Source organism: Stegostoma tigrinum, chromosome 14 (assembly GCF_030684315.1).
Source record: "Stegostoma tigrinum isolate sSteTig4 chromosome 14, sSteTig4.hap1, whole genome shotgun sequence".
Lineage (NCBI taxonomy): Eukaryota > Metazoa > Chordata > Chondrichthyes > Orectolobiformes > Stegostomatidae > Stegostoma > Stegostoma tigrinum.
Window position 1 is genome coordinate 49838538 of NC_081367.1, and position 23545 is coordinate 49862082.

The 23545-nt window shown below is 41.5% G+C and overlaps 1 protein-coding gene across 2 annotated transcripts in view; it reads left to right on the plus strand.

The window, feature by feature from the left end:
* The window catches only part of LOC125457750 (uncharacterized), a 167900-nt gene that overhangs the window by 44833 nt on the left and 99522 nt on the right, over positions 1-23545 (plus strand). For both annotated transcript variants that reach the window (XM_059651129.1, XM_059651130.1), the window contains exons 27-36: positions 2558-2742; positions 4411-4591; positions 6497-6622; positions 7869-7991; positions 12264-12380; positions 14601-14840; positions 16561-16683; positions 18960-19082; positions 20698-20826; positions 21352-21471. In XM_059651129.1, coding sequence (XP_059507112.1) covers positions 2558-2742; positions 4411-4591; positions 6497-6622; positions 7869-7991; positions 12264-12380; positions 14601-14840; positions 16561-16683; positions 18960-19082; positions 20698-20826; positions 21352-21471 — 1467 coding nt within the window. The remainder of the gene's footprint in view (positions 1-2557; positions 2743-4410; positions 4592-6496; positions 6623-7868; positions 7992-12263; positions 12381-14600; positions 14841-16560; positions 16684-18959; positions 19083-20697; positions 20827-21351; positions 21472-23545) is intronic.

Here is a 23545-nt window from a genome sequence, read left to right on the forward strand (position 1 = left end):
GGGAACTCATGTTCTGACATCCATCTGGCTGACTTTGTTCCAGTCACTACAATTTAGAGTGCATCACCATCTTCCATTGCAGTGCTGCTGCCAGCCACACTGCATGCAAGAACACAGGCACCATTTTCACACATCAGAACAAGGTTTTTTTGTTCAGCGTTCTTAGCTTGCAGTCTTAGAGTTCACACACTCTGAGCTAACTTGAAAGTTTAAAGCATCTCTGCCTTGACTCTGTTTGTTCTGAATTTGAACCTCATTCCAAACATACAGCCTCACAATGCTTCCACCTTGCATGGCTGTTTAGCAGAGACATAAAGCCAGGTAGCTTGTAATCTTTGCCAAGAATGATCAGTGGAGGGGGTGGACATGTTACTGTACATAACCATGCTGCATCAATTTCACCCTAATCCTAATCCTACAAATGTGGCAGCACCATATGCTTCAACCAAATGACCATGCATCAAAGTCTAAAGGAACCAGTCTTTAGTCAAAATAAGGGGGACTGTTGTCAAACAAGGGATGTGCCCTGTCCGTCGCAGTCAACTTCCAATCTCAGTTCATAGTGTTTTGGCCACTTAAGGCAGTCAGGATCAGGAATTTCATACCATTACTGTCAGGAGATTGAGCCATTGTCAGTCCTGCCATTTCAGTGAAAACTGTCCAGAGTTAGAGGTAAATTAGTCAGGGAGCTGCAAACATATCATCAGGCGTGCATTCAAAGGTCAGTCGTGTCTGCTGATCCAAATCAGTCAGCCATGGGGATCTGTGATAATGGGAACTGCAGATGCTGGAGAATTCAAGATAATAAAAAGTGAGGCTGGATGAACACAGCAGGCCAAGCAGCATCTCAGGAACACAAAAGCTGACATTTTGGGCCTAGACCCTTCATCAGAGAGGGGGATGGGGTGAGGGTTCTGGAATAAATAGGGAGAGAGGGGGAGGTGGACCGAAGATGGAGAGAAAAGAAGACAGGTGGAGAGGAGACTATAGGTGGGGAGGTAGGGAGGGGATAGGTCAGTCCAGGGAAGACGGACAGGTCAAGGAGGTGGGAGGAGGTTAGTAGGTAGGAGATGGAGGTGTGGCTTGGGGTGGGAGGAAGGGATGGGTGAGAGGAAGAACAGGTTAGGGAGGCAGAGACAGGCTGGACTGGTTTTGGGATGCAGTGGGTGGAGGGGAAGAGCTGGGCTGGTTGTGTGGTGCAGTGGGGGGAGGGGAAGAACTGGGTTGGTTTTGGGATGCGGTGGGGGAAGGGGAGATTTTGAAGCTGGTGAAGTTCACATTGATACCATTGGGCAGCAGGGTTCCCAAGCGGAATATGAGTTGCTGTTCCTGCAACCTTCGGGTGGCATCATTGTGGCACTGCAGGAGGCCCATGATGGACATGTCATCTAAAGAATGGGAGAGGGAGTGGAAATGGTTCGCGACTGGGAGGTGCAGTTGTTTATTGTGAACCGAGCGGAGGTGTTCTGCAAAGCGGTCCCCAAGCCTCCACTTGGTTCCCCAATGTAGAGGATGCCACACTGGGTACAATGGATACAGTATACCACATTGGCAGATATGCGGGTGAAACTCTGCTTAATATGGGAAGTCATCTTGGGGCCTGGGATAAGGGTGAGGGAGGAGGTGTGGGGGCAAGTGTAGCATTTCCTGCGGTTGCAGGGGAAGGTGCCGGATGTCTTGGGGTTGGAGGGCTACTAACCTCATCCCACCTCCTTGACCTGTCCGTCTTCCCTGGACTGATCTATCCCCTCCCTACCTATACTCTCCTCTCCACCTATCTTCTTTTCTCTACATCTTTGGTCCGCCTCCCCCTCTCTCCCTATTTATTTCAGAACCCTCACCCCATCCCCCTCTCTGATGAAGTGTCTAGGCCCGAAATGTCAGCTTTTGTGCTCCTGAGATGCTGCTGGGCCTGCTGTGTTCATCCAGCCTCACATTTTATTAGCCATGGGGATCTGTTCACTAAAAGTCAAGAGGGGTTTAACAGTGGCTACTGCTGTTGTGAGCAAGTTGGGAAAGTCAGTTGTGGCGATTGGAGGCTGTTGAGCACACGATATTCACAGGCATGGTGCGACACAGGCGTGTTGCACGCATAATAAGGTGAGCAGAAAAGAATTGCATGAAATAAATTCCTAGCACTCTCAGAGAGAAACTCTCCCATGAAATTCCCTGAAATTGGTACAGCCAATTTTTGGTAAAATTTACCTAAAGTTTAAATAAAATGGACATGTGGAAGAGTAAATGTTCCTGTACACTTTTGATGTTCCAGATTTTGTTGAGCCAAAATCATGCGTTTTGTACCTCATTAAATGGAGAGTGGTGAATTTTCAAAAGTTGTTTGAGAGTTATATGCAGAAAGCCTAACACTGATGCCTGGTTCCCATCAGTTAATACGCTTTATAATACTGAGTCGGACCTCTGGTTCTAGTTTTATTATGTTCTTCAGATTATCCTGTTTTTGGGGTAAAATTACATTTTGTAATTTGAATTTTAAAAACTAGATATGAATAGACAGTTTTTTTTCTGAAAATAATTCATGACATTTCTTTATCTATAGAAAATGGAAACTTTTCTTGGAATCCAACAAGCTCTGCTCCAGTGTTTGCCATAATACAAGCAAATGATTCTAAAGCTGTTTCTGTGTTAGGATTGACACTTGTGTTGTGCAACTGCAGTATCAATTCAACTTGTGATTATTCCAGATCAATTTTGACCTTAGAAAAAAACAATACTGTTTTTAAGGTAAGTTAAATGAAAGGCATGAATCATTTCACACTATAGTTATGTGATAGACCATATTCAGTCACTGAAGCAGTCTGTGCCTATATTTATCAAGACCTGAGCAGCATCCAATAACACTCGCATCTTACAAGTGCCAGGCAACCATGATCTCAAACGAAATAGAATCTAACCATCTTCCTTTGAGGTTCAACATCTTCACCATCACTGAGTTCCCCACTATCAATATCTTGGGTGTTATCAGTGACCAGATAAACATTAGCCAAAAAATACTCAGGCTATAACAGCAGATCAGAATCCATGGGTTATGATATTAAATGTCCGCTCTGGGTGCCTGCGTCTGAATATAAAGGTTTGGTGGATACCTCTGAAATAGGCAGCCTGCTGACACATGCAAACACTATGTATAATGATAACAATAATAAACGTTGCTACAAGTTCAGGTGATTCCAATATTTTGACGCTGCCCGTGCTATAATACCCTTGGCATGAGCAGTTGTGTGGGAGGTGGATTTATTTATATTTAATTGTTTAAAAGAGTGGGAAGGGTGTGCATTCATTTGAAGGTGCCTCTTGCCAAAGGGACACCCCATGAGAAGATTGCACTCTACTCTTCTCTCTGACCTGCACAATCTTTAAATCCCACACCACCATACCTGTCTTCTCCGCTTTCTTTTTAAATTCTTTCACGGATTGTCGAGGCCAGCATTTATTGCTCATCCCTAATTTCCAAAGGAGCAGTTAAGAGTCAACAACATTGCTGTGGCTCTGCAGTCACTTGTAGGCGAGGCGAGGTAATGACAGCAGTTTCCTTCCAAAAGGGCACGAGTGAACCAGACCCAATCCAAAGCTCATACACTTGCCTGGATCTGGGATCCATGTCTTCTCCTGTACAGGTCTGCCTGTATTCCTGGCAGCATCACCACAAAGCTGCTGGTCAGTGGCAGTAGTTCGACATCAGCTTGTTGAACCCAGCACCCAATTGCTGCAGGACGGGCCATTAAATTAATTCATCAATAAGTAAATAGTTCCCCTCTGAATTTCTTAAAACTTATCCATCACCTCCAAAGCACAGTCAGGAGTCTGATGGAATAGTTTCCACCTGCCTGGATGAGTATAGCTCGAAGAATGTTCAAGAAGCTCAACACCACAAGACAAGGCAGTTTACTTGATTGGCCCCCATCCACCACCTTCAATATTCCCTCCCTTCACAGTGGGAGCAGTGTGTATTGTCTACAAGCCTCCTCCAACAGCACCTTCCAAACTAGTGACTGCTTCCAACCTGACTTGGCACAATATATCCACTTCTTCACTGTCACTGGGTCAGAATCCTGGTACTCCCTTCCTGTCAGAACTGTGGAGGTAGCGATACCCCAAGGACTGCAGCAGTTCAAGAAGCAGTTCAGCAGCAATTTCTCAAGGACAGTCAGGGCCGGACTAATTGATGCTGGCTAAGCTACCGAAGGCCACACATCATCAAGGAATTAAATAATACATAGTGTTACTGAGAGATAAAGTTGGTTTATTGGGAACCCAAAAGTATCTACAGTTGGACTGATCTATCATCAAAGGTAGGCTGATTTATTCCATAGTTTGTACAGTTGTGGAGAGAAGGAATGATGTTCCATTGAAATACGATATAAATCTAAAATCTGTCTGTTTGGCATTTAGATCCCAGCATGTAATTGTACCGCTGCCTACACGGGTGATTACTGCACTGAGGATTTTGATGCCTGTCAAGATAATCAATGTTTCCTGAATGACACTTGCAAAGACCAACCTGCACCATTGGAGGGTTACACCTGTGATCCCTGTCCAGATAGTTTAAAAGGAGATGGGATTAAATGCTATGGTGAGGATGAATTTTCCTTTCTCGTATGCATGAAGTATGTATGCAACAATTAATACTAAAAGTTAGAAATAAGTCTTTACTTTTAAAATTCTGTTGGCATGTATTCATGCAGTTATATGCGTACCTTACCTCATGAATTGTTCTACATGTTCTACTCTTGAATGTTTTATTTATATTTCTAGAATGTATAGAATACAAAGGACTAGATTTCCAACTCAGAGGTGGTCTCACTGCCTTGAGACTTCCAGCAAGTGGGACAATCCCAGGCTCATGCCCAAAGTGACCCATCGACAGGTCAGCCCTCAAAGGCAACAGACCTAAAGTGGGAATGGGAATGGGAATGGGATGAGTCCAGGGATGAGCTACTGCTTCAGTGAAATTTAATTTGGGAGGAAAATTAAAATGACGAGAAATGTTTTACCTAATGTGATCAATTCGTTAGGAACAAGTTAGAAAGGGTAAAAAGGAGTTTAACACTTAGCACTGCAGAAAGATAACATCGACATATTCAATACTGTGATGTAGATAACAGACATGAAGTCTGAAGGCATTTTAACATAAAATTATGTGAAATCTCAAAACCATATTCCCTGAGATATTTTGATTAAAAGCAATCTCTAAATCAACCCCTTTCACATTCTGAGGAAGTTACAATTTTCAATGTTCTACATCAAATGGGATTTATAGAACTTTAGTTAAAACAACTTAATTTAATACCCCCAAGTTTGCAGATGTCATAAAGCTGAATAGGAGGATGAGCTGTGAGCAGGATGCAGAGATGCTGCAGTGTGATTTCGGCAAGTTAAGGGAGTGGACAGATGCATGATAGGTGCAGTATGATGAGGATAAATGTGAAGTTATCCACTTCGGTGGGAAAAAACAGCAAGAGATAGATTGAGAAAGGGGAGGTGGAATGAGACCTGAATGGCCTTGTACACCTGTCACCGAGAAGCAAAACTACTGGTGCAGCATATGGTGATGAAGGCAAGTTGAGCATTGACTTTCATAGTGAGAGAATTTGAATACAGGAGTAGGACATCTAGCTACAATTGTACAGGGTGTGACCACATCTGGAAAATCATGTGCAGTTTTGGGCTCCTTATGTGAGGAAGGATATTATGGCTATAGGGGTAGTGCAAGGAAGGTTTGCATGTCCAATTCCTGGGATGGCAGGACTGACATATGAAGACAGACTGGATTGGTTAGGACTATATTCATTGGTATTTGGAAGAATGAGGGTGTGGGGGAGTCTCCGAGAAACTTGAAAATTCTAATTGAACTCAACAAGCCAAACACAGGAAGGCTGTTTCTGATGACAGGGTCATGCAGAACCAGGTGTCACTGTCTAAAATATACATGCAGGTTCCTGAGGACTATGATGAGGAGAGATTTTTTCAGTGAGAATGGGTAGCTGAACTTCCAGCAACAGAAAGCGATTGAGCCCAAACCTTTGGATATTTTTCTCGAATTTATGGAATACAAAGGACCAGATTTCCAATTCAGGCAGTATTGGGTGACAGGGTAATCCCATCATCCCAATCCTAAGAAGTAGTTAGATTTGGTTCTTAGGACTAAAGGGATCAAAGGTATGGAGAGGAAGTGGGAATAGGGTATTGATTCGGATGATTAGCCATGATTATTTTGAATAATGGAGCAGGCTTAATGGACTGAATGGCCTTACTGTTCCTTCAATTTTCTAGGTTTCTAAAACACAAGTTTGTCCTGGTTCAATTCTGTCCACAGAGAAAGGCATTTGCAGACCAGTAGAAATTTTGAAAACAGTGAAGTTACATCTATGAAGATAGATTTAGAATGTTTACCTTCATGAATGGAATCATGTTTAGAAACAAATATAGCTTCTGACTTTTTAGCAGCTGTCTTACATACTTTTGTTTGGCATTCTAGACGTAGATGAGTGCCAGGAAAATATGCACACTTGTGAACAGATCTGCACAAATGTTTTTGGAGGATTCAACTGTAGCTGCAACCAGGGTTACACAACAAATACATCAAACAGTTCCCTGTGTACTGGTAAGGTACCAATACTTATCATCTGACTGAAATGAGTTATTGCTGATGAAAAGGATAGATAAAGGTACAAACACTACCATGTCAGTGAAGCAGCATGAAATACATATTGTCTAAATATACAATGGTAGAATTAGTTTTATTCAAATTATCCTGTAGAAATTATTTGCAAAAGTTAATAAATTCAAAGTGATTGTCTGTAATGCCAAAATGGCAACCACGGATATCAGGTGACTGAAACAGATTTGTTGCAGGTCACCCCACATTCTTCTAAACTGTAATGAATAAAGGCCTAACCTGCTGAGCTGTTCTTGATAAGTCAACTCTTTCATCCCAGGAATCAGCATGGTGGATCTATTTTAACTTGCCTCTGAAGCCAGTATATGCTTTTTCAAGGATAGGTACCAAAATGACTTTCTGCATGGATCCAAGTAGAAGCCTTGCCAACACTGTGGACTGTTGGAACAAGACTTCCCTGTTTTTAACCTCCAACTCCTCTGCAATACTGTCCAATCGAAGGGTGGCAAAACCTTAATCACCCACTGCCTCTAACTGCAGTGGCTGCTGATGGCAATACACCACCTGAGGCCCAAGATTATCAGAGAATCCCCCATTCCAAAGTGGATAAAGGTGGAATCGGTTCATGGAGTGAGGGTCAGGGAAGGGGTATTGTGAGACAGGGCAGCAGATGGTTTTCAGCGGCCAACACCCTCCCGAAAGCTGCATCCTCAATCAGGCAGAGAGGACCTGATTACATACAACTGCCAATATACTGTGTGGGACAACTTTGCAAACTTCCAGTTAATCTGAGTGTCAAGGAAATTGGTTGTCCATTGGCTCATTGAAGAGAATCATTAACTTTCTATAACCAGTGAACCAATATGACTTTTCAGCCTTTTCCTGCCTCTGAAACAATCGGGGGATAGGGTTACTGCTAGTAAGAGACAGAACACCCACAACTGGGCAAGCTTGATGGCAGAAACCCATCCCAACAGGCCACACTTAAACCAGCCCTTCTTTCTTCGACATCTACCCCTAGATAAAAGCAATGCACTGGACCAGCACACACGCCTTATACAGACTTTACACTGCATTCCATTCCAGTGAAAGGAGTATCTAATTAATCACACGTGCAAAAATAGCAAAGACAAAAATTGAAAATTTATGTATGTATCTCACTCAGACTAATGTGTATTAAACCTGTGGAAGTGACCCATGGCTGACAGTAATTATTTCTGTCCTGTTTCAGACATTGACGAATGCAGCAATAACTCTACATGTCCCCAAAATGCAGACTGTCACAATGGAATGGGCAATTACTCATGTGTATGCAAGACTGGCTACGAAGGAGATCCATTCAGGTTCTGCATTGGTAAGACATGTTCTTTAAGACACAACACATATGGTAGTGCATAAAAAATCATGCATAAATGTATGAACATTGACATGACGCGCAAGTTTATTTTGTCACAACTACCTCTTTGATACGCCATTGCCAAAACAATGTGAACCTATCTATTCTGTTTACTGTAAAACATTCTGATTGTACTTTTGAGATGTAATCTTTCTGCTCGTAAATGAACAAATGGGTACATCATTATTTCTTGAGTTCTATACATGCAAATTCTCCTGCAGGATGTCCTTATTAAAATCACAATAAACTCATCATTGTAGGTACAGTGTAACTTTTAAATTATTGCTTGTTTTTCCACTAACTACAGAGGTCTTTGGGAGACCATCTTCTTCTACTTGGCAACATTCATCTTAATTAATTAATAATAACCGTTATAATCCAAAAATGTAGAATTTCTATCCCCTTCTAGCAAGAGACGGATATTGAGCTTACTCCTGGAAATTTGTTCTTGCATCAATGTCCACCCGACAACAACATGCATGCTGCAGGTTAAAAGCAAACCCTTTCTTCAATATCCCAATACTCCCAACTGACTGGAGCTCTCCTTCGTGAATTAACTTGATTTTTGTTTCACCAAGTAGTCATCCTTACAGTACTTCTGAATAAAGCTGACAATTAGAGCTAAATCTCAGTTTATAATAATATCTCCATAGTATAATCGAGCCATACATCATGGAAACAAGTCTTTTTGCCCACCACGTTTTTGCTAACCAACAAACACCAAACCTCACTGATCCCATACATTGTTGCGCTGGGCCTAAAGCCCAATATGTCCCAGCATTTTCAGTACTCATCCAGACTCTTCTTCAATATTGCAAGATTACCTGCCTCCGCCACCCCCTCGGGCAGCATGATCCGCAATGTTCCTGTATGATCAGGATGGCAGCGGAGTAGGGCTCGTGAGGCAGGGCTAGTCCACTCCATTGGATTCTCTTTTGTTTTTTTTTCTCTTTTTCTCCCTTCCTTTACTTCAACCTTTGTTCTGAGCCTGGACAGCATCAGCAGCAGCAAGTGAACCCAGCGCAGACTCACGTGAGCCCCTGCCTACTTTTCCTGGAGAGCACAGGACCTGGCATCAGAACCAGTGGCTGCTACATTGGCAAGGGTGAGGTAGGCACAGTGGTGAAAAATGACACCTAAGGATCAATGACTTCATTTTTGGTGTGTCCGGCACTGGCAACATAGCAATGGTGGTGAAGGGCATCGCAGTGACAGCGACGACATGGGCCCAGCCATAAGAGATACAACTCTGGCGTTGGTGGGTCTGGTAGGCAGCGGCAAGGCAACGGTGGTGGAGAATCAGACCAGCAGCGAAAGGTGGTACCTGAGGAGAGGGGACTTCCACGTAGTTTGGGTCTAGTGCAGGCAGCTGCGAGATGGTGAAGGAGAGTTGGTGGCACAGACGTTGTTGATGAACAACTGGCTCAGAACTTATGGACTCTCTTTCAGTTAGATCTTTTTATATTCTTGTTCTTAACACCATTCAAAATGGCACTGGATCGTGGCAACGGTGGAATAGCTTTTCACTGTATTTTACTGGTTTGCACACTGTAAAATACATGTGACAGTAAAATCATTAATTCATACCTAACACTCTCCAGATGAAAATATTTTTTCTCAGATCTCCTCTTGACTATTTGCTTCTCAACTTACACTTAGGCAAGTCTGCCACAGGACAATGATTATCACGATCTACTGTTTCTCCTATTTTGATCAATAAGATTCCCCTCTCAGCCTCCTCTGTTCCAAGGAAACCAGACCCAGAGTATAGTTGTGACTCATAATTTTAAATATTGTTTCAAACTGCCGTAATATGCTAAACTAATATAATTATCAGAGACAACGGCTTGAATTTTCCCGTCAAAGACTTTATGCCAGGAATATTTCTTAATCGAAGCATGCATTTAGATGTTGTACTTGCTGGCTGGATTATATAGGAGCAGCCAATTATTTTGCTTGCTTCCAATTTTGCTGTGCAATTCGGGAGTGCAGGCAGGTTTGGGAGCTGGAGGGCTAAAGTGTAAAGTCAAGGTTGACTGGCAGCCCCATTGTGGACACAGTGGAGCAGTAGGACACATAGTTGTGGCAATGTGACTGCTTGTTGAGGATTTTTATATACTTTCATGCTATCTTGGTATCGCCGGTAAAGCAAGAATTCGTTACCCAAATCTAATTGCCCTTGAACTTGCTCAGCCATTTCAAAGGGCAGTTAAGAGATAACCTAATTGCTGTGGATTGTGAGTCACATGTTGGCCAAAGCTGGATGGCAGATTTCCTTACCTGAAGAACATGAATGAACCAGCTGTATTTTTTTTAAAAAACTAGTTTTTAAAGGTCCAGATTTTAAGAATTAATCATCACATCATACAGCATAGAAAAGGACCCTTCAGTCCAAATTGTCCATGCCGACCAGGTTTCCTAAACTAAATTAGTCCATTTTTCCTGCATTTAATTCATATCCCTTTGTATCTTTCCTATCTGTATATCTTTCCAAATAGCTTTTAAATATTGCAATTGTACTCACCTCGACAACTTTCTGTGGCGGCTTATTCCATATAGACATCACCCTCTCTGATAAACATTTGACCCTCAGGTCCCCTTTAAATTTTTCCCCTATCACCTTAAACCTCGGCCTGCTAGATGTGGACTACCCTACCCTGCGGAAAAAAAACAGCTTGGATTATTCACCATATCCGTGCCACTCCTGATTTTATAAACATCTATAAAGTCACGTCTCAGCCTCCGACACGCCAGAGACAAAAGTCGCAGCCAATCCAGCCTCTCCTTATTACTCAAACCCTTCAGTCTCAGTAACATCCTTGTAAACCTTTTAACACCCTTTCCAATTTAATGACATCCTTCCAAAGCAGGATGGCCAGAATTATGTGCAGTTCTCCAAATCTGGCCTTACCAGTCTTGGACAGCCTTAACATTATATCCTAACTCCTGTACTCAATGCTCTGAACAGCACATATGAGTATGCCAAATGCCTTCTTCACCGCCCTGTCTACCAGTGGTGCCACTTTCACAGAACTATGTGCCTGCACTCCTCGGTCTGTCTATTCGACAGCACACCCCAGAGTCGTACCCTTAACAGGATAAGCCCTGTCTTGGTTTGTCTTACCGAAATGCAATACCTCACATTTATCTAAAATAAACTCCATCTGCCATTCCTTGGCTCACTGACCCAGTTGATCAAGATCCCATTGTACTCTTTGATAACCATCTTCTCTGCCCACTATACACCAATTCCGTCTGCGAACTTACTAACCAGGTATCCTATATTCACATCCAAATTGTTTGTGTAAATGACAAACAACAGTGGACCAGCACCAATCCTTGCAGCACACAGTCACAGACCTCCAGTCTGAACAATAGCTCTGTACCACCACCCTCTGTTCCCTACCATCAAGCTATTTTTATATTCAATTGGCTAATTCTCCCTGGATTCCAAATGATCTAACCTTATGAACCAGTCTACCATGAGGAACCTTGTCGAAGGCCTTGCTAAAGTCCATGATAAAGACAACGTCTGCTGCACTGCCCCAATCTATCTTCTTGATCACCTCTTCAAAACACTGAATTAAGTTTGTGAGACATGATTTCCCACACACAAAGCCATGCTGACAATCCAAAAGCAGTCCTTGACTATCCAAATGCATGTAGAATCTGTCTGTCAGTATCCCCTCCAACAACTTACCGCCACTAACTTTACGGTCACCAGTCTATGATCCCCTAGCTTTTCCTTGCAGCCTTTCTGAAATAATGGCACAACATTAGCTACTCTCCAGTCTTCTAGCACCTGACGCATAATGATGCAAATAGCTCTGCTCGGTGCCCCACTATTTCTTCCCTGGTTCCCACAAATGATCTGGGATACATTTGATGAGGTCACAGGGATTTATCTACATTTATAATTCTACCACAGCCAGACTGGGATCTGAATAGATGCCCTGAAAGCATTAGACTTCATCTCCGGAATACTGGTCTGGTGATGTGACCATAATGTTACATTTCCCCTGTTCACCCATGTCTAAGATTACTGGAATGTTTTCATTCTCTAAGAACAACAACTTGCTGTACAAAAATCCACTGGAAGTCTGTGAGAAATATTAAGAGGAATAAATACCAAGGACCCTTCCTTCACAAAATCCAGAAATGAAAAAAAAAAAATTTGAAATGTCCAAACTTGTATATTACATTTTATTGCTAATGTACCTATTTTTTCAGATGTGGATGAATGTCTTGATAGTAATCCATGTGCAAGCAGTAATTCCATCTGTACAAACACTGAAGGCTCTTTTAACTGCACATGTCTCGAAGGATATGAAGGAACCAACTGCACAGGTGAGGAACACATTGATATTGGCTGGAATTATTGTTGCTGGAATAATTGATCTTGTAACAATGGTTGTTCAAATTGACTTTCTGCTTAAAATAAAATCACTATTTTAGTTAGTTTACTCTTTACTGTAGAATAAATTTTCTACTCCTCATTAGAGTGTGAAATTGGAAATAAAAATTAGTCAGTTTTGATTACAGCACTTAAAGAACAATGTGCCGTCAATACTTTCTCTCACATCTACTCATTGCAACACACCTTTTGTTATGGAGGTTCCATTATCCGACTCCCCATGCTTTCAAACCCTGACCTATATTGGTTCGGAACGGTTGACAACGTTATACTAACCATTAGCACTATTGTACCGTAGTCTTCTCTGCTACATCGGAATTAGCATTAGAATTAGCTTCAGTGGCACCTGCACTGGAAAGCGTGCAGTGAAAAGATTGCCCCTTATGGTGCCATCTTCAGTACAAGGCACAGATACTTCAGTATTTGGTACGTTAATGACCACCCATTTGTTTGAAGTAAATGAATAAACAATTCAATTCAAAGAGCATAATGACAATCTGACATGAGCCAAGAATATTTGTTGTGAATTAGATTCCCTACAGTGTGGAAACAGGCCTTTCGGCCCAACAAGTCCACACTGCCCCTTGGAGCATCCCACCCAGACTAATCTCAATATAACCCACACACCTCTGAACACTACGGGCAATTTAGCATGGCCGATCCACCTAGCCTGCACACCTTTGTACTGTGGGAGGAAACCGGAGCACCCAGAGGAAACCCACACAGACACAGGGGGAATGCGCAAACTCTGCACAGACAGTTGCCGGAGGCTGGAATCGAACCCGGGTCCCTGGTGCTGTGAGGCTGCAGTGCTAACCACTGAGCCACCATGCCGCCCACAGTGTGGCCAAAAATTTCATGATATCTTCTAAATTCTCTCTTTCTGCAACTGGGAAATATTTGGGAGGGGTGTTGATGGGTTATGGTTCTTTTAATGAAGAGTGGACTTGTGATGGAAAACTGTGGTTTTCAGTTTCTTAGTGGTATAATTTTACTTAGTATCCCGACAGTATCGAAACAGACCCAACATGTCCACACTGACTCTCAGGAGATCCCACCCAGAATCATTGCCCACAACCCACCTAATGTACACATCCTTGAACACTACAGGCAATGTAGCACATCCAACCAACCTAGCCTGCACATCTTTGGACTGTGGGAGGAAACCGGAGCACCAGGGGTAAACCCACACAGATATGGAGAGAATGTGCAAACATTACACAGTTAAACTCCCATTGTTGGTGGCTGAATGAAGTTGTGACAGTTTCAACAACTGATCCTCATTAACATGTTGCTGGCTATCCTCTCACCTGCAACAGGGAATTTGCTGCCATCTGTAGAAATGCCAGCAATGGCATTCAGAATTGCATGGAGCTGGTGTGGGTTGGGGAGGTGGAGTGGATTCTGGAGCTAGAAAAGGCCTAAACATTCTTTCTGACATTCTCAGAGACATTTATATTGAATGACCTTCCTACTCAGTTGCCTTTACATGGCCAGCAGGCCATGACGACATCTTCACTAAAATGAGAATTAATATTGCAGACAGGGAGAAATATTTCAATGAACACTGTGACAACCTTTGACATCTTCTCGTGACAAGTCTAGTAATGATGCAATATTTAATAGGCAACTTTGTCTCAGGTTGCTTGCAGGATCATGTGTATGGGAAAAGAGAATGGGTCCCTTCTGCCCATGTTTAATAATGCTTGATCCAGCTTTTAGAAGGGGTCCCAAACCGAAGCTGCAGATTGCTGTCCAATCAGCAGCGGGCATTTGCCTCGCTGGTGGTCCTGCCGTTTAATAGAGCTGTCTATCCTTGATAACGTGTCAGCTCGCAAGGATTTGTGCTGCTGCAATCCTTGATCCCAAAACAAGCCTTAACAGTAGCAGTATTCAATTTTGTAAAAGTGCTATCCCTAGCATTTACCAGGCCATAATGTCCCTCTCCCTAACATGTTGTATAAGTGAAAAAGAAACATCAGTGTGGGATTTTACATTAATAGGAACCTTGGAAAGAAAGTATGTGATCAGATGATGGGGCTGATCAAAATTATACAAATGATCTTGAAAAACTGTGCTTTATTTGGTGCCATACTTATTCTGTATTTTGAGATACTAAATATTTTATATTCTCCCATCTCAAATGAATACAGATATTGATGAATGTGCAGAAAATCAGAACAATTGTCCCTTGAATTCTGTGTGCAGCAATACAGCTGGCTCATTCACATGTCAATGTAAAGACGGCTATGAAAGTCCTAACTGCACTGATATTGATGAATGCACCAGATTTCTATTTGACTGTCCAAGTAATGCTGGCTGTGAAAACATACCGGGTTCATTCACCTGTTCCTGTCTGCCTGGATTCAAAGGAAATGCGACATTCTGCGAAGGTACTGACTGTTTCACCATTTATTTATAACCTCGTTACAATTCTAATAAATTCAAACATTATTGTGAACAGATTAACCCTTCTTTAAAATAATTGTTCACAGAATATTCTTGAAATGTGTTCTGAATTATTGTAAAGTCATCTTGTATTTGAAAGTTTTTCATTAATGTGTAATCAGTTAAACAAATCCTGAAAAAGGCTTTTATGTTCTATAGATGCTGAAAATTGAAATAAAAACAGAAAGTAGTGGAAATATTGAGCAGACCATCAGCTGTAAAGGGAAAGATAGAGTTAACATTTCAGATTCAATATCTTTTATCAGTTCTCATGAAAGTTCATCAAATTGAAGCATTCATATAGAGTTTTGTCTGGAGATCCTAAGTCTGCTGTTGGGAGGATCTGTGTCAGTACATGCTAACACCTGGTTCCAAAAGGTGATTTTTGAAGTAGCAAGCACTGCAGTGACTAACTCCAGGTGCTTTGTCTAATTATGGCCAACAGGCCAGTTTCTGGAAAGATGAATAAGAGGCTTTCCAGCATTGAGAAATCAATAGCCCTATAGTAATAGAGGTGAGGCTGCTGATGTAGGAGAAAGGGAGGGTAGCTCAAGATAAAGGGGTTTCACAGTTTCTAAAATAAAAGAGGCCATAGCTGCCAGCCTGGCCTCATGGAGAAGCAGCCATTCTTTTGAATGGTCTCAAAGACCTTATGGCTGTAGCCAGTATATTGCATGGAGGAGAGGGTTCCTATTTAGAGGGTGATCCAACTCCTCAGTTCTGCTGGCTGTTGACCAAACCCATCCTTGGTCAAGTTTTGATCTCAGAAGGAAGTCCACATCCTGACAGTAAAATTCCAGTCAGTGTGCACAGTCAACAGACTCTTAGCAGAGCTGAATGGGCCACCTACTACTTGCAGGATCTTGCTTCTGTCTCCATTAAAACTGCCCAGAGGCAAGGTGACGACAGAAGACTAGCACACCAGCTAATAAACTGAGGGAGGCAGTAACAACGTAGTGGAAGAGACACCAGACCCATAATCCAGGGACTCAGGTTAATGTTCCGAGAACATGGGTCTGAACTGTCATGCTTTCACAGCAGACAATGAAATTTGATTTCAATCAAATCTGGAATTAAAACCGAGGATAATGATGATTACTGTCAATTGTTGTACCAAGTCATCCACTTCACGAATGAACTTTAGCCACTTTACCAGGTCTTGCTACATTTGAAAGAAGACCTACAGCAATGTGGTTGAAACTATCAGAAATCAGAGGTCCACCCAGCTCCAGTGCAACCTCTACATCAAAATGAACATTCACTCTGTCAAGTACAAACTATTAGAGAACTAACATGTTTTTTGTTAAATTAAACCGTAATGCTACATCAACATAATTTTAGTGAATAATTTCATCCAAAAGCAAAATATGCATCAGCATCATCCTGTTGAAATATGATAGATTTGCTGGGAAAATTATGGGTAGATTTTCTTTCCATTAACTGAAATGGAGAGAAAAATGATTAGGATCACTCTGTAAGTGTGCATTTCTCCTTGTTGATTTTATTCTGTTCACTACACACAGACAATTTATTCACCAGCATGATACAATCAGGAACATCTACCATGGAATACGTGACTCTATGATAATTATGGATTTAATTTGGATAAATAAATCATAATTATTTAAATAGAATATTAGAGAGCGGAATTTTGTTGTATTGCAGATATTGATGAGTGTGCAGAGGAAATAGCATCGTGTCCTTTCAATGAGACCTGTGAAAACACTATTGGAAATTATACTTGTGTTTGCCCCGCTGGATCTGAAAGAGTGAATGGTTCTTGTCAAGGTAACTGCCAAAAAGCTCTGTTAATATCTGTCTTTAAATGAGTACATGGTACAGGTATTCTATAAAGATTGCACCAACAGCAATTCTGAAAATATATCAGAACAACACTGTAACTGGAACTCCCTGCCATCTTTAGTTCCCTATGAGGCGAATTTTCATGTTTTACCAGAGATGGGCAGTGGCAAAGCAGCCACTTGTTTTACACACAATCCAAATTTAATTTTCACATGGTTTCAGTGAGAAAGGAAATTGAATGGCTCTGCTTGGCATGAAATTTCACCCTCTTGTATCAAATCTGTTAAGTTGTCTGTGCAGAAAACAGGACCTCGAACACTAGCTTCTACTTTCTCAGGTAGGGCAGCTGTTTGTCAACTGAGCAAAATCACGGAGGTGAATGTACAGTGCTATGAGCTGTCTAACTGATTCTGTCAGGGTGAGAATGTTTTGATCAGTGAAACTGAAGAGCTGAAGCCGTGCTGAGAAGAAAGATCAAAGATTCCCTGCAGTGAGGAAACAGGCCCTTCAGCGCAACAAGCCCTCACCCTCAGAGCACTCACCTAAACCCATCCCACTATAACCCACCTAATGTACAAATCCCTAAACACTAGGGACAATTTAGCATTACCAATCCACCTACCCTGCACATCTCTGGGCTGTGGGACGAAGCCGGAGCACCCGGAGGAAACCCACGCAGACACGGGGAGAACACACAAACTCCACAGTCACCTGAGGATGGATTGAACTCGGGTCCCTGGTGCTGTGAGGCGGCAGTGCTAACCACCGTGTCACCCAAAAGATGTTGCAAAACCTTTCTTCACTCCAAGCGTGCTATCACCGCTAGATATGTTCTTAGAAGACATTTCACTCAACATTCAGCTGCACTTTTCTGTTGCCTAATTTCACCCTGGAACAACTTATGCAGTTTCATCATGAATGAGAGAAAGGAAATGAAGCCAATAGCACCAGAAGCAGCACGAGCAACAGCAGCTGCCTTTGCCTCAGCCACATGTCCCTGCAAAGAGCAGAGATTATGGACGCTGGGTTCCAGCTGAAAGACTCAAGTCCACGAAAACCGATTTCACAAGCAGACAAATAGCCCCGTTGACATATTTCAGAGCTAGCATCTCAGGATGCTTCGGCTCTCATGGCATCTGTACACTTACCACACTACTGGTGATCTGGGAATGGAAAGAAAAACAATTCAATTGTGTGTAAGAGCACTTCTGGATATAAAGAAAGAAAAAAATATGTACACTTGCCACCTGAAATGCAGTACACTCACTTCTCCTGCCATTCTGATGTCTCCCATCTTCTTATTGCACTGTTCTCACCTTGAAGTGACCATGTTTCTGCTGTTGGCATTCTCGGTTGAACAAACATACACAGCAGAAGTAGATCATGTGGTTCCACATGCCCGCTGCACCTTTCAAAATAATTGTAGCTGCTCTGTCTCTATTTCAAATTTCACATTCCCTTTTATTCTCTATAACCCTTGATTCTCCTGCCTTGGAAGAATCGACCTGTCTTAAAATATTCAGTGACCTTGTCTACAATCCATTCGAAGGCAACAGTTCCGAAGTTACAGACAAAAATGAAGTTGCTGCAAAAACCCAGCAGGCCTGGCAACAACAGTGAAGGAAAAACAAAGTTAATGTTTTGGGTCCGGTGACCTTTCTTCAGAACTCAGAAGTTTTTGTTCTTAATTTACAGCATCCATAGGTCCTTCAGTTTTTATTCCCAAGTTACAAAACTCTCTGACAGTAAAAAAGATTCTCCTCATTTTTGTCACGAATGGCCAAACCTAATTTTAAAACATTGCACCCTGGTTCTGGATGGATCCGCAACAGGACACATTTGGCAACATCCTCCAAGACCCGGCTGACATGGCTATTGATGGGAAAGTTATAAGATGGAAGAAAGAAGACTAAATTTCAACAGATAATCGTGGATTGACACTGGTATATAAACTAACACACAGGGCAATACTCCGATCATAGGACACTGACTGATATTTGCTCGAAGAAACCATGTCAAGTAGAAAGCACACCAGCAGCTGATCAGCTGCCTAACTAGTGTTTGGTCTGGCAGACTTTCTGGCAAAGATATGCTCCAGGTTTTCACCTTTAAATTTTCGCTCTTACAGTCTTAGTCTAAAAATGGGTAAGACCCAGCCTGTATTCTAGTTTATCCCTGTTAATTTTGAACTATTCAACCAGTACAGCAATTAAAGAAAATCCAACTTGTTGCACAATTATCTTCTTTTGTTTAAATTTCAGATATCGATGAATGCCAAAACCCAGCACAATGTTCGGACAGTGGGCAACGCTGTGTAAATACTGAATATTCTTTTAAATGTGAATGCAAGAGTGGATTTATGAACATTAATGGAACATGTGGAGGTATTTAAAAATTGTAAAATAGCTTCACCTGATATCATTGACAATCAGCTAGCTGTTATAAGTAACATTTTGGAATTAATTTTCCCCAGGACTGTTACGTTAGCGTAATGTGGTTTTGAACCAATGGTACGATTCTAAAATTACTATAATAATTATTTTGTGAAAGTTACTTATTTGATTTAACTTTGAATAGTTAAAATACATTGAGGTGGCCTTCGATACGTTCCTGGAAAGGGCCTTTGATTCTTGTTACACTGTGTAGCTCATTTGGGCCCCATTTGTTAAAGAATACCTCTCAGTTCCTACGCTGTCACTGGAGAGTTCACCCCATGATCCCTTATCCCTAAGCCTGACTGTCTGGATTCAAAACTGTGGGGGGAAAACATCTGACGCAATCTTCAAGAGCACTTTAACTTTGAGGAGCCACTTTTCCTTTCAGCCTCATAAGTGGCCACTTCTATCAAATGACATGGCTGGGGCTATTGAGTTGCTGCTCCCTTCCTGGTGCTGACCACTCTGAGAGGCATGTCGCCTTCTTTAACTGGATGTCAGTCCTGGTGTCACCCTCTTAACTGACACTGACAAGAGAATCCTACCCAGGGCACAGGACTTTTGTCAGTACTGCTGTTATGTATTGAATTGCATGTAAAGATAAAAACTAAGTAATTAGCAAGGAACTATTCTGTGTGTAAATGTTCATATTGGGTTACATTCATAGCTAAACAGTCTACTAGTATCAGCAGCGTGACAATTTAGAATTGTACAAAAGAGCTTTCAACTTTCCAAGCTGCAAGAGTGATTATGTCAAACAACTGACAACGATAAACAATCAGAACACACAAAACACACACCAGGGCTCCCTTGTTTTGGGACCTTCCAACCTTGTGTCTGAGAGTTTGGAGAGTGATGTTCACAATTAATTCATGAGAAATGAAAAGCCCATACAGTAGTTTTCAAACAGCACACACTGAAAAATAAACCAGACAGGAAGGCATGACAAGTCTTCTCCTCAATAGCTTGAGGATGCTAAACTCAACGACAGGACTGCCAGTACCTCACCTAAAAACAATCATGTCAACTAGGGTGATAATAGGTCTGGGCTCTTCCAGGTTTGTTTGGGCTTTTCTGTTACACCAAACATTTTACTTCCTTATTGAACTATCAACGGACTCAATTTGTAAACTTGACTCTTACCACTATCAGTACCATAAAGTGGAGCTATACTCAAGGAGGAGGTGTACACTTCCATCTCAATGTGTTCTTTCATCCTGCTGTGCATTTTTTCCTCTGCTTGCTAAAATGTATAAGTATCACAGAAGAACAGCTGGAGAAAGATAAGTTATTAGATCGTCTTATCATTGCACCCCAATAATGTGTCTTGGACAATTCAAAATGGCGATGGCGGGGTGGGATGGTACAGGTCGCTGCTAGCATCAGTTCAAATGATGCTAGTGGAGAAATGTGAAAACCTAAACCTTTTTGTTTCAATGCTTTGGGGAAAAAAAATGAAATGACATAAGATCGTTCTTTTCATAAACTTGTCATTACATGAAGACAATGTGCAAGCGATATGAGTGGATACCCATTTGCTGATATCAGAAATTATATTCTGCAGATATAAATGAATGCCTTATTGCAGAAGAAAACAACTGCTCTAAAACACTGGGGATCTGCGCTAACTTGGAGGGTTCATATGCCTGTCAGTGCAAGGCAGGTTCTACTGGAGATGGTATTACTTGCGATGGTCAGTGTGAGAAGACTCAATGTCTATCTTTTTATTTTAGCTTTTGCAAAAATTACAGTTCCTAGAAAAATAGTGTAAACCGTGCCAAAAGTGAAAAAAAATTATTTTTGCCTTCTCTCTGTGGACAATATTGCAAGACAAACAATGAAATATATTAGTGTACAGGTGTGTGACTGCAAAAGCACAGCAGATCAGACAGCATGAGAAGAGTAGGAAAGTCAGTGTATCAGGCTGAAACCCTTTATCCAGAAATGGCCCAAAACCTTGAATTTCCTGTTCCTTGGATGCTGTCTGACCTGCTGAAATTTTCCAGCCTCACACCTATTGACTCTGGCTTCCAGCATCTGCAGTTCTTCTCGTCTCCAACGAAATATTTTATCTTCTCAGTAATCGACAACATTCATCATTTTGACTTATTTTCCGAAGATATGCATAAAAACATGAAAGCTGGATATTTATCTGAGGTTATTATCATCTTAATTCCCCTCAAATTAATAATGTTATTTATCTGCTTTCTTCCTTTAGATACAGATGAGTGTGCTGACAGCAATATCTGTTCGATGAAAAACAATACAATGTGTGTCAACACTGTGGGATCTTATAACTGTACTTGTCAAAGCGGATATGATGGCCACAACTGCACAGGTGAGGAATTGAATTATGTTCAGGCCTGTGCCCTTGAAAACATTTACAGTGTTAGTTATTGTTAACAGAACTTTGCCAATTCTGAATTCAGTCACCAACATAACAACTTTGGATCTAAAGTTGTAAAATATACGTACAAACGATGGATTTGAATATGTTGTCCCAATGACATATTGCATTTCAATTATGTTTTCTTCCTTCCAACAAAACTCCTCTTGTTATGATATAAACAGAGGTGCATTACTATTTAGAAAGCTAGGTAAAGGCTCATTGGAGAGGTGGAAAAAGGAATTTTAGATTTGTGAACGATTTCATAATTTATACTTCCCAGCAAGATAAACTTACCCAGTCACAGTTATTGTTAACTTAAAACCCCAACTGAAAGAAATCTCAAATCATTAAAGCGACACGGCCCAGAGTTTTCAGAACAGCAACAGCATCCCAGGGTCGAATATATCAACAGTTTTATAACAGCACAAACAACTTATTTTTCATTCTTTGATATTCAATGGCAGTACCATCACCAAATCCCTCACTATCAACATCCAGGGGATTACCATTGACCAGAAACTAAACTGAACTAGCCATTTAAATGCTGTGGCTACAGGAGCAGGTCAGTGGCTAGAAATACTGCAGCAAGTAACTCATCTCCTCACTGCTCAAAACCTGTCCACCATCTGTGAGGCACATATTAGGAGTGTGATGGAACACTCCCCACTTGCCTGGATGAGTGTAGATCCAACAACTCTCAAGAAGCTTGACACCATCCAGAATGAAGTAACCTGCTTCATTGGCACCATATCCACAAACATTCCTTCCTTCCATCATTGAAGCAATGAGCAGCTGTTGTAGCATTGCAAGGTGCATTACAGAAATTCATTCAGGATCCAGTGACACCTTCCAAACGCATGATTAATACAATCTAGAATGACAAGGGCAGCAGATACATGGAAGAGCAAAGGCTGCAGGTCCCCTTCAAGTCCTCACCGGCCTGACTTGGAAAGTTTCACCATTTCCTCAGCATTGCTCAGTCAAAATCCTGGAATTCCTTCCATAACACCATTATGAGCATGTGGATTGCAGCGAATCAAGAAGCCAGCTGACTACTGTTATCTGAAGGGGAAACAGAGATAACAATAAATGCTATCCAATCCAGTACCTTTCACATTGTATGAATGATTTCAAAATAGCTAAGAATGATACCTATCCATGTATCGGAAATCCTGATCCTAACATAATTCTGTATCGTCCTCGGGGAATCTCAGTGACATTTTGTCTCTGCCTTGATTAACCTCCGGTGATATTCTCCGCATTCAGAAAGGGCAGTGCTTGAGGCCACAATAACCGAAATTACAGCAGTGTCATGATAAAGAAACAACAGGGAAAAGCATAGACATGCTGTCTTAACTCCATCCGACCATGATCAACAGTATTCACTGCCAGAAGCATCACTGGCAATCTTTCTGTGTTCGGATGGACAATAAAATGATTGAGAGACATAGGCTAGGGAAGGTTTTGAGTCCAGTCAGATATGTCAAGGGGAAAGGGCTGAAGTATTTTTGTGCCAGTTGCAGATTTTAATAATTGTGAAAGGCATAGTTATCAGAACTTCCCTTGCTGCGATTTTCAATCTAATTTTGAAAAATATGCATTTTCTATGGGACATTAAAACTCTTCCCCCATAACCATTTCATTCTGACTGCTCCAAGTCTCTGAGGTTCTCGGACCTGATCCTTCTATATTTGTTAAAAATGTATCTTGCATTTTTTTAAAAAACATTATTCATTCCCTTTCTCCCATGCTTACTCAAGTTCAGATTAGATTTCCCCATTACCAAGTCACATGGCTCAAGATTGCAGCCTACAACACTCTGTCTTTCAGGGATTACAACTGTCCCACTACTTCCAACCAAAATCGCCACACAGATTTGAAAGCTCAATCTATCAATAGGATATTTCTACCCTTTATTTGCAGGTTGTTTTGAGACTTGTTACTGCAAATGCGATGTAATATTGAATTTTGGTGTGTAGATTATGCCTCGTACCGATGGAATCAATAGAAATTAATTAGATTC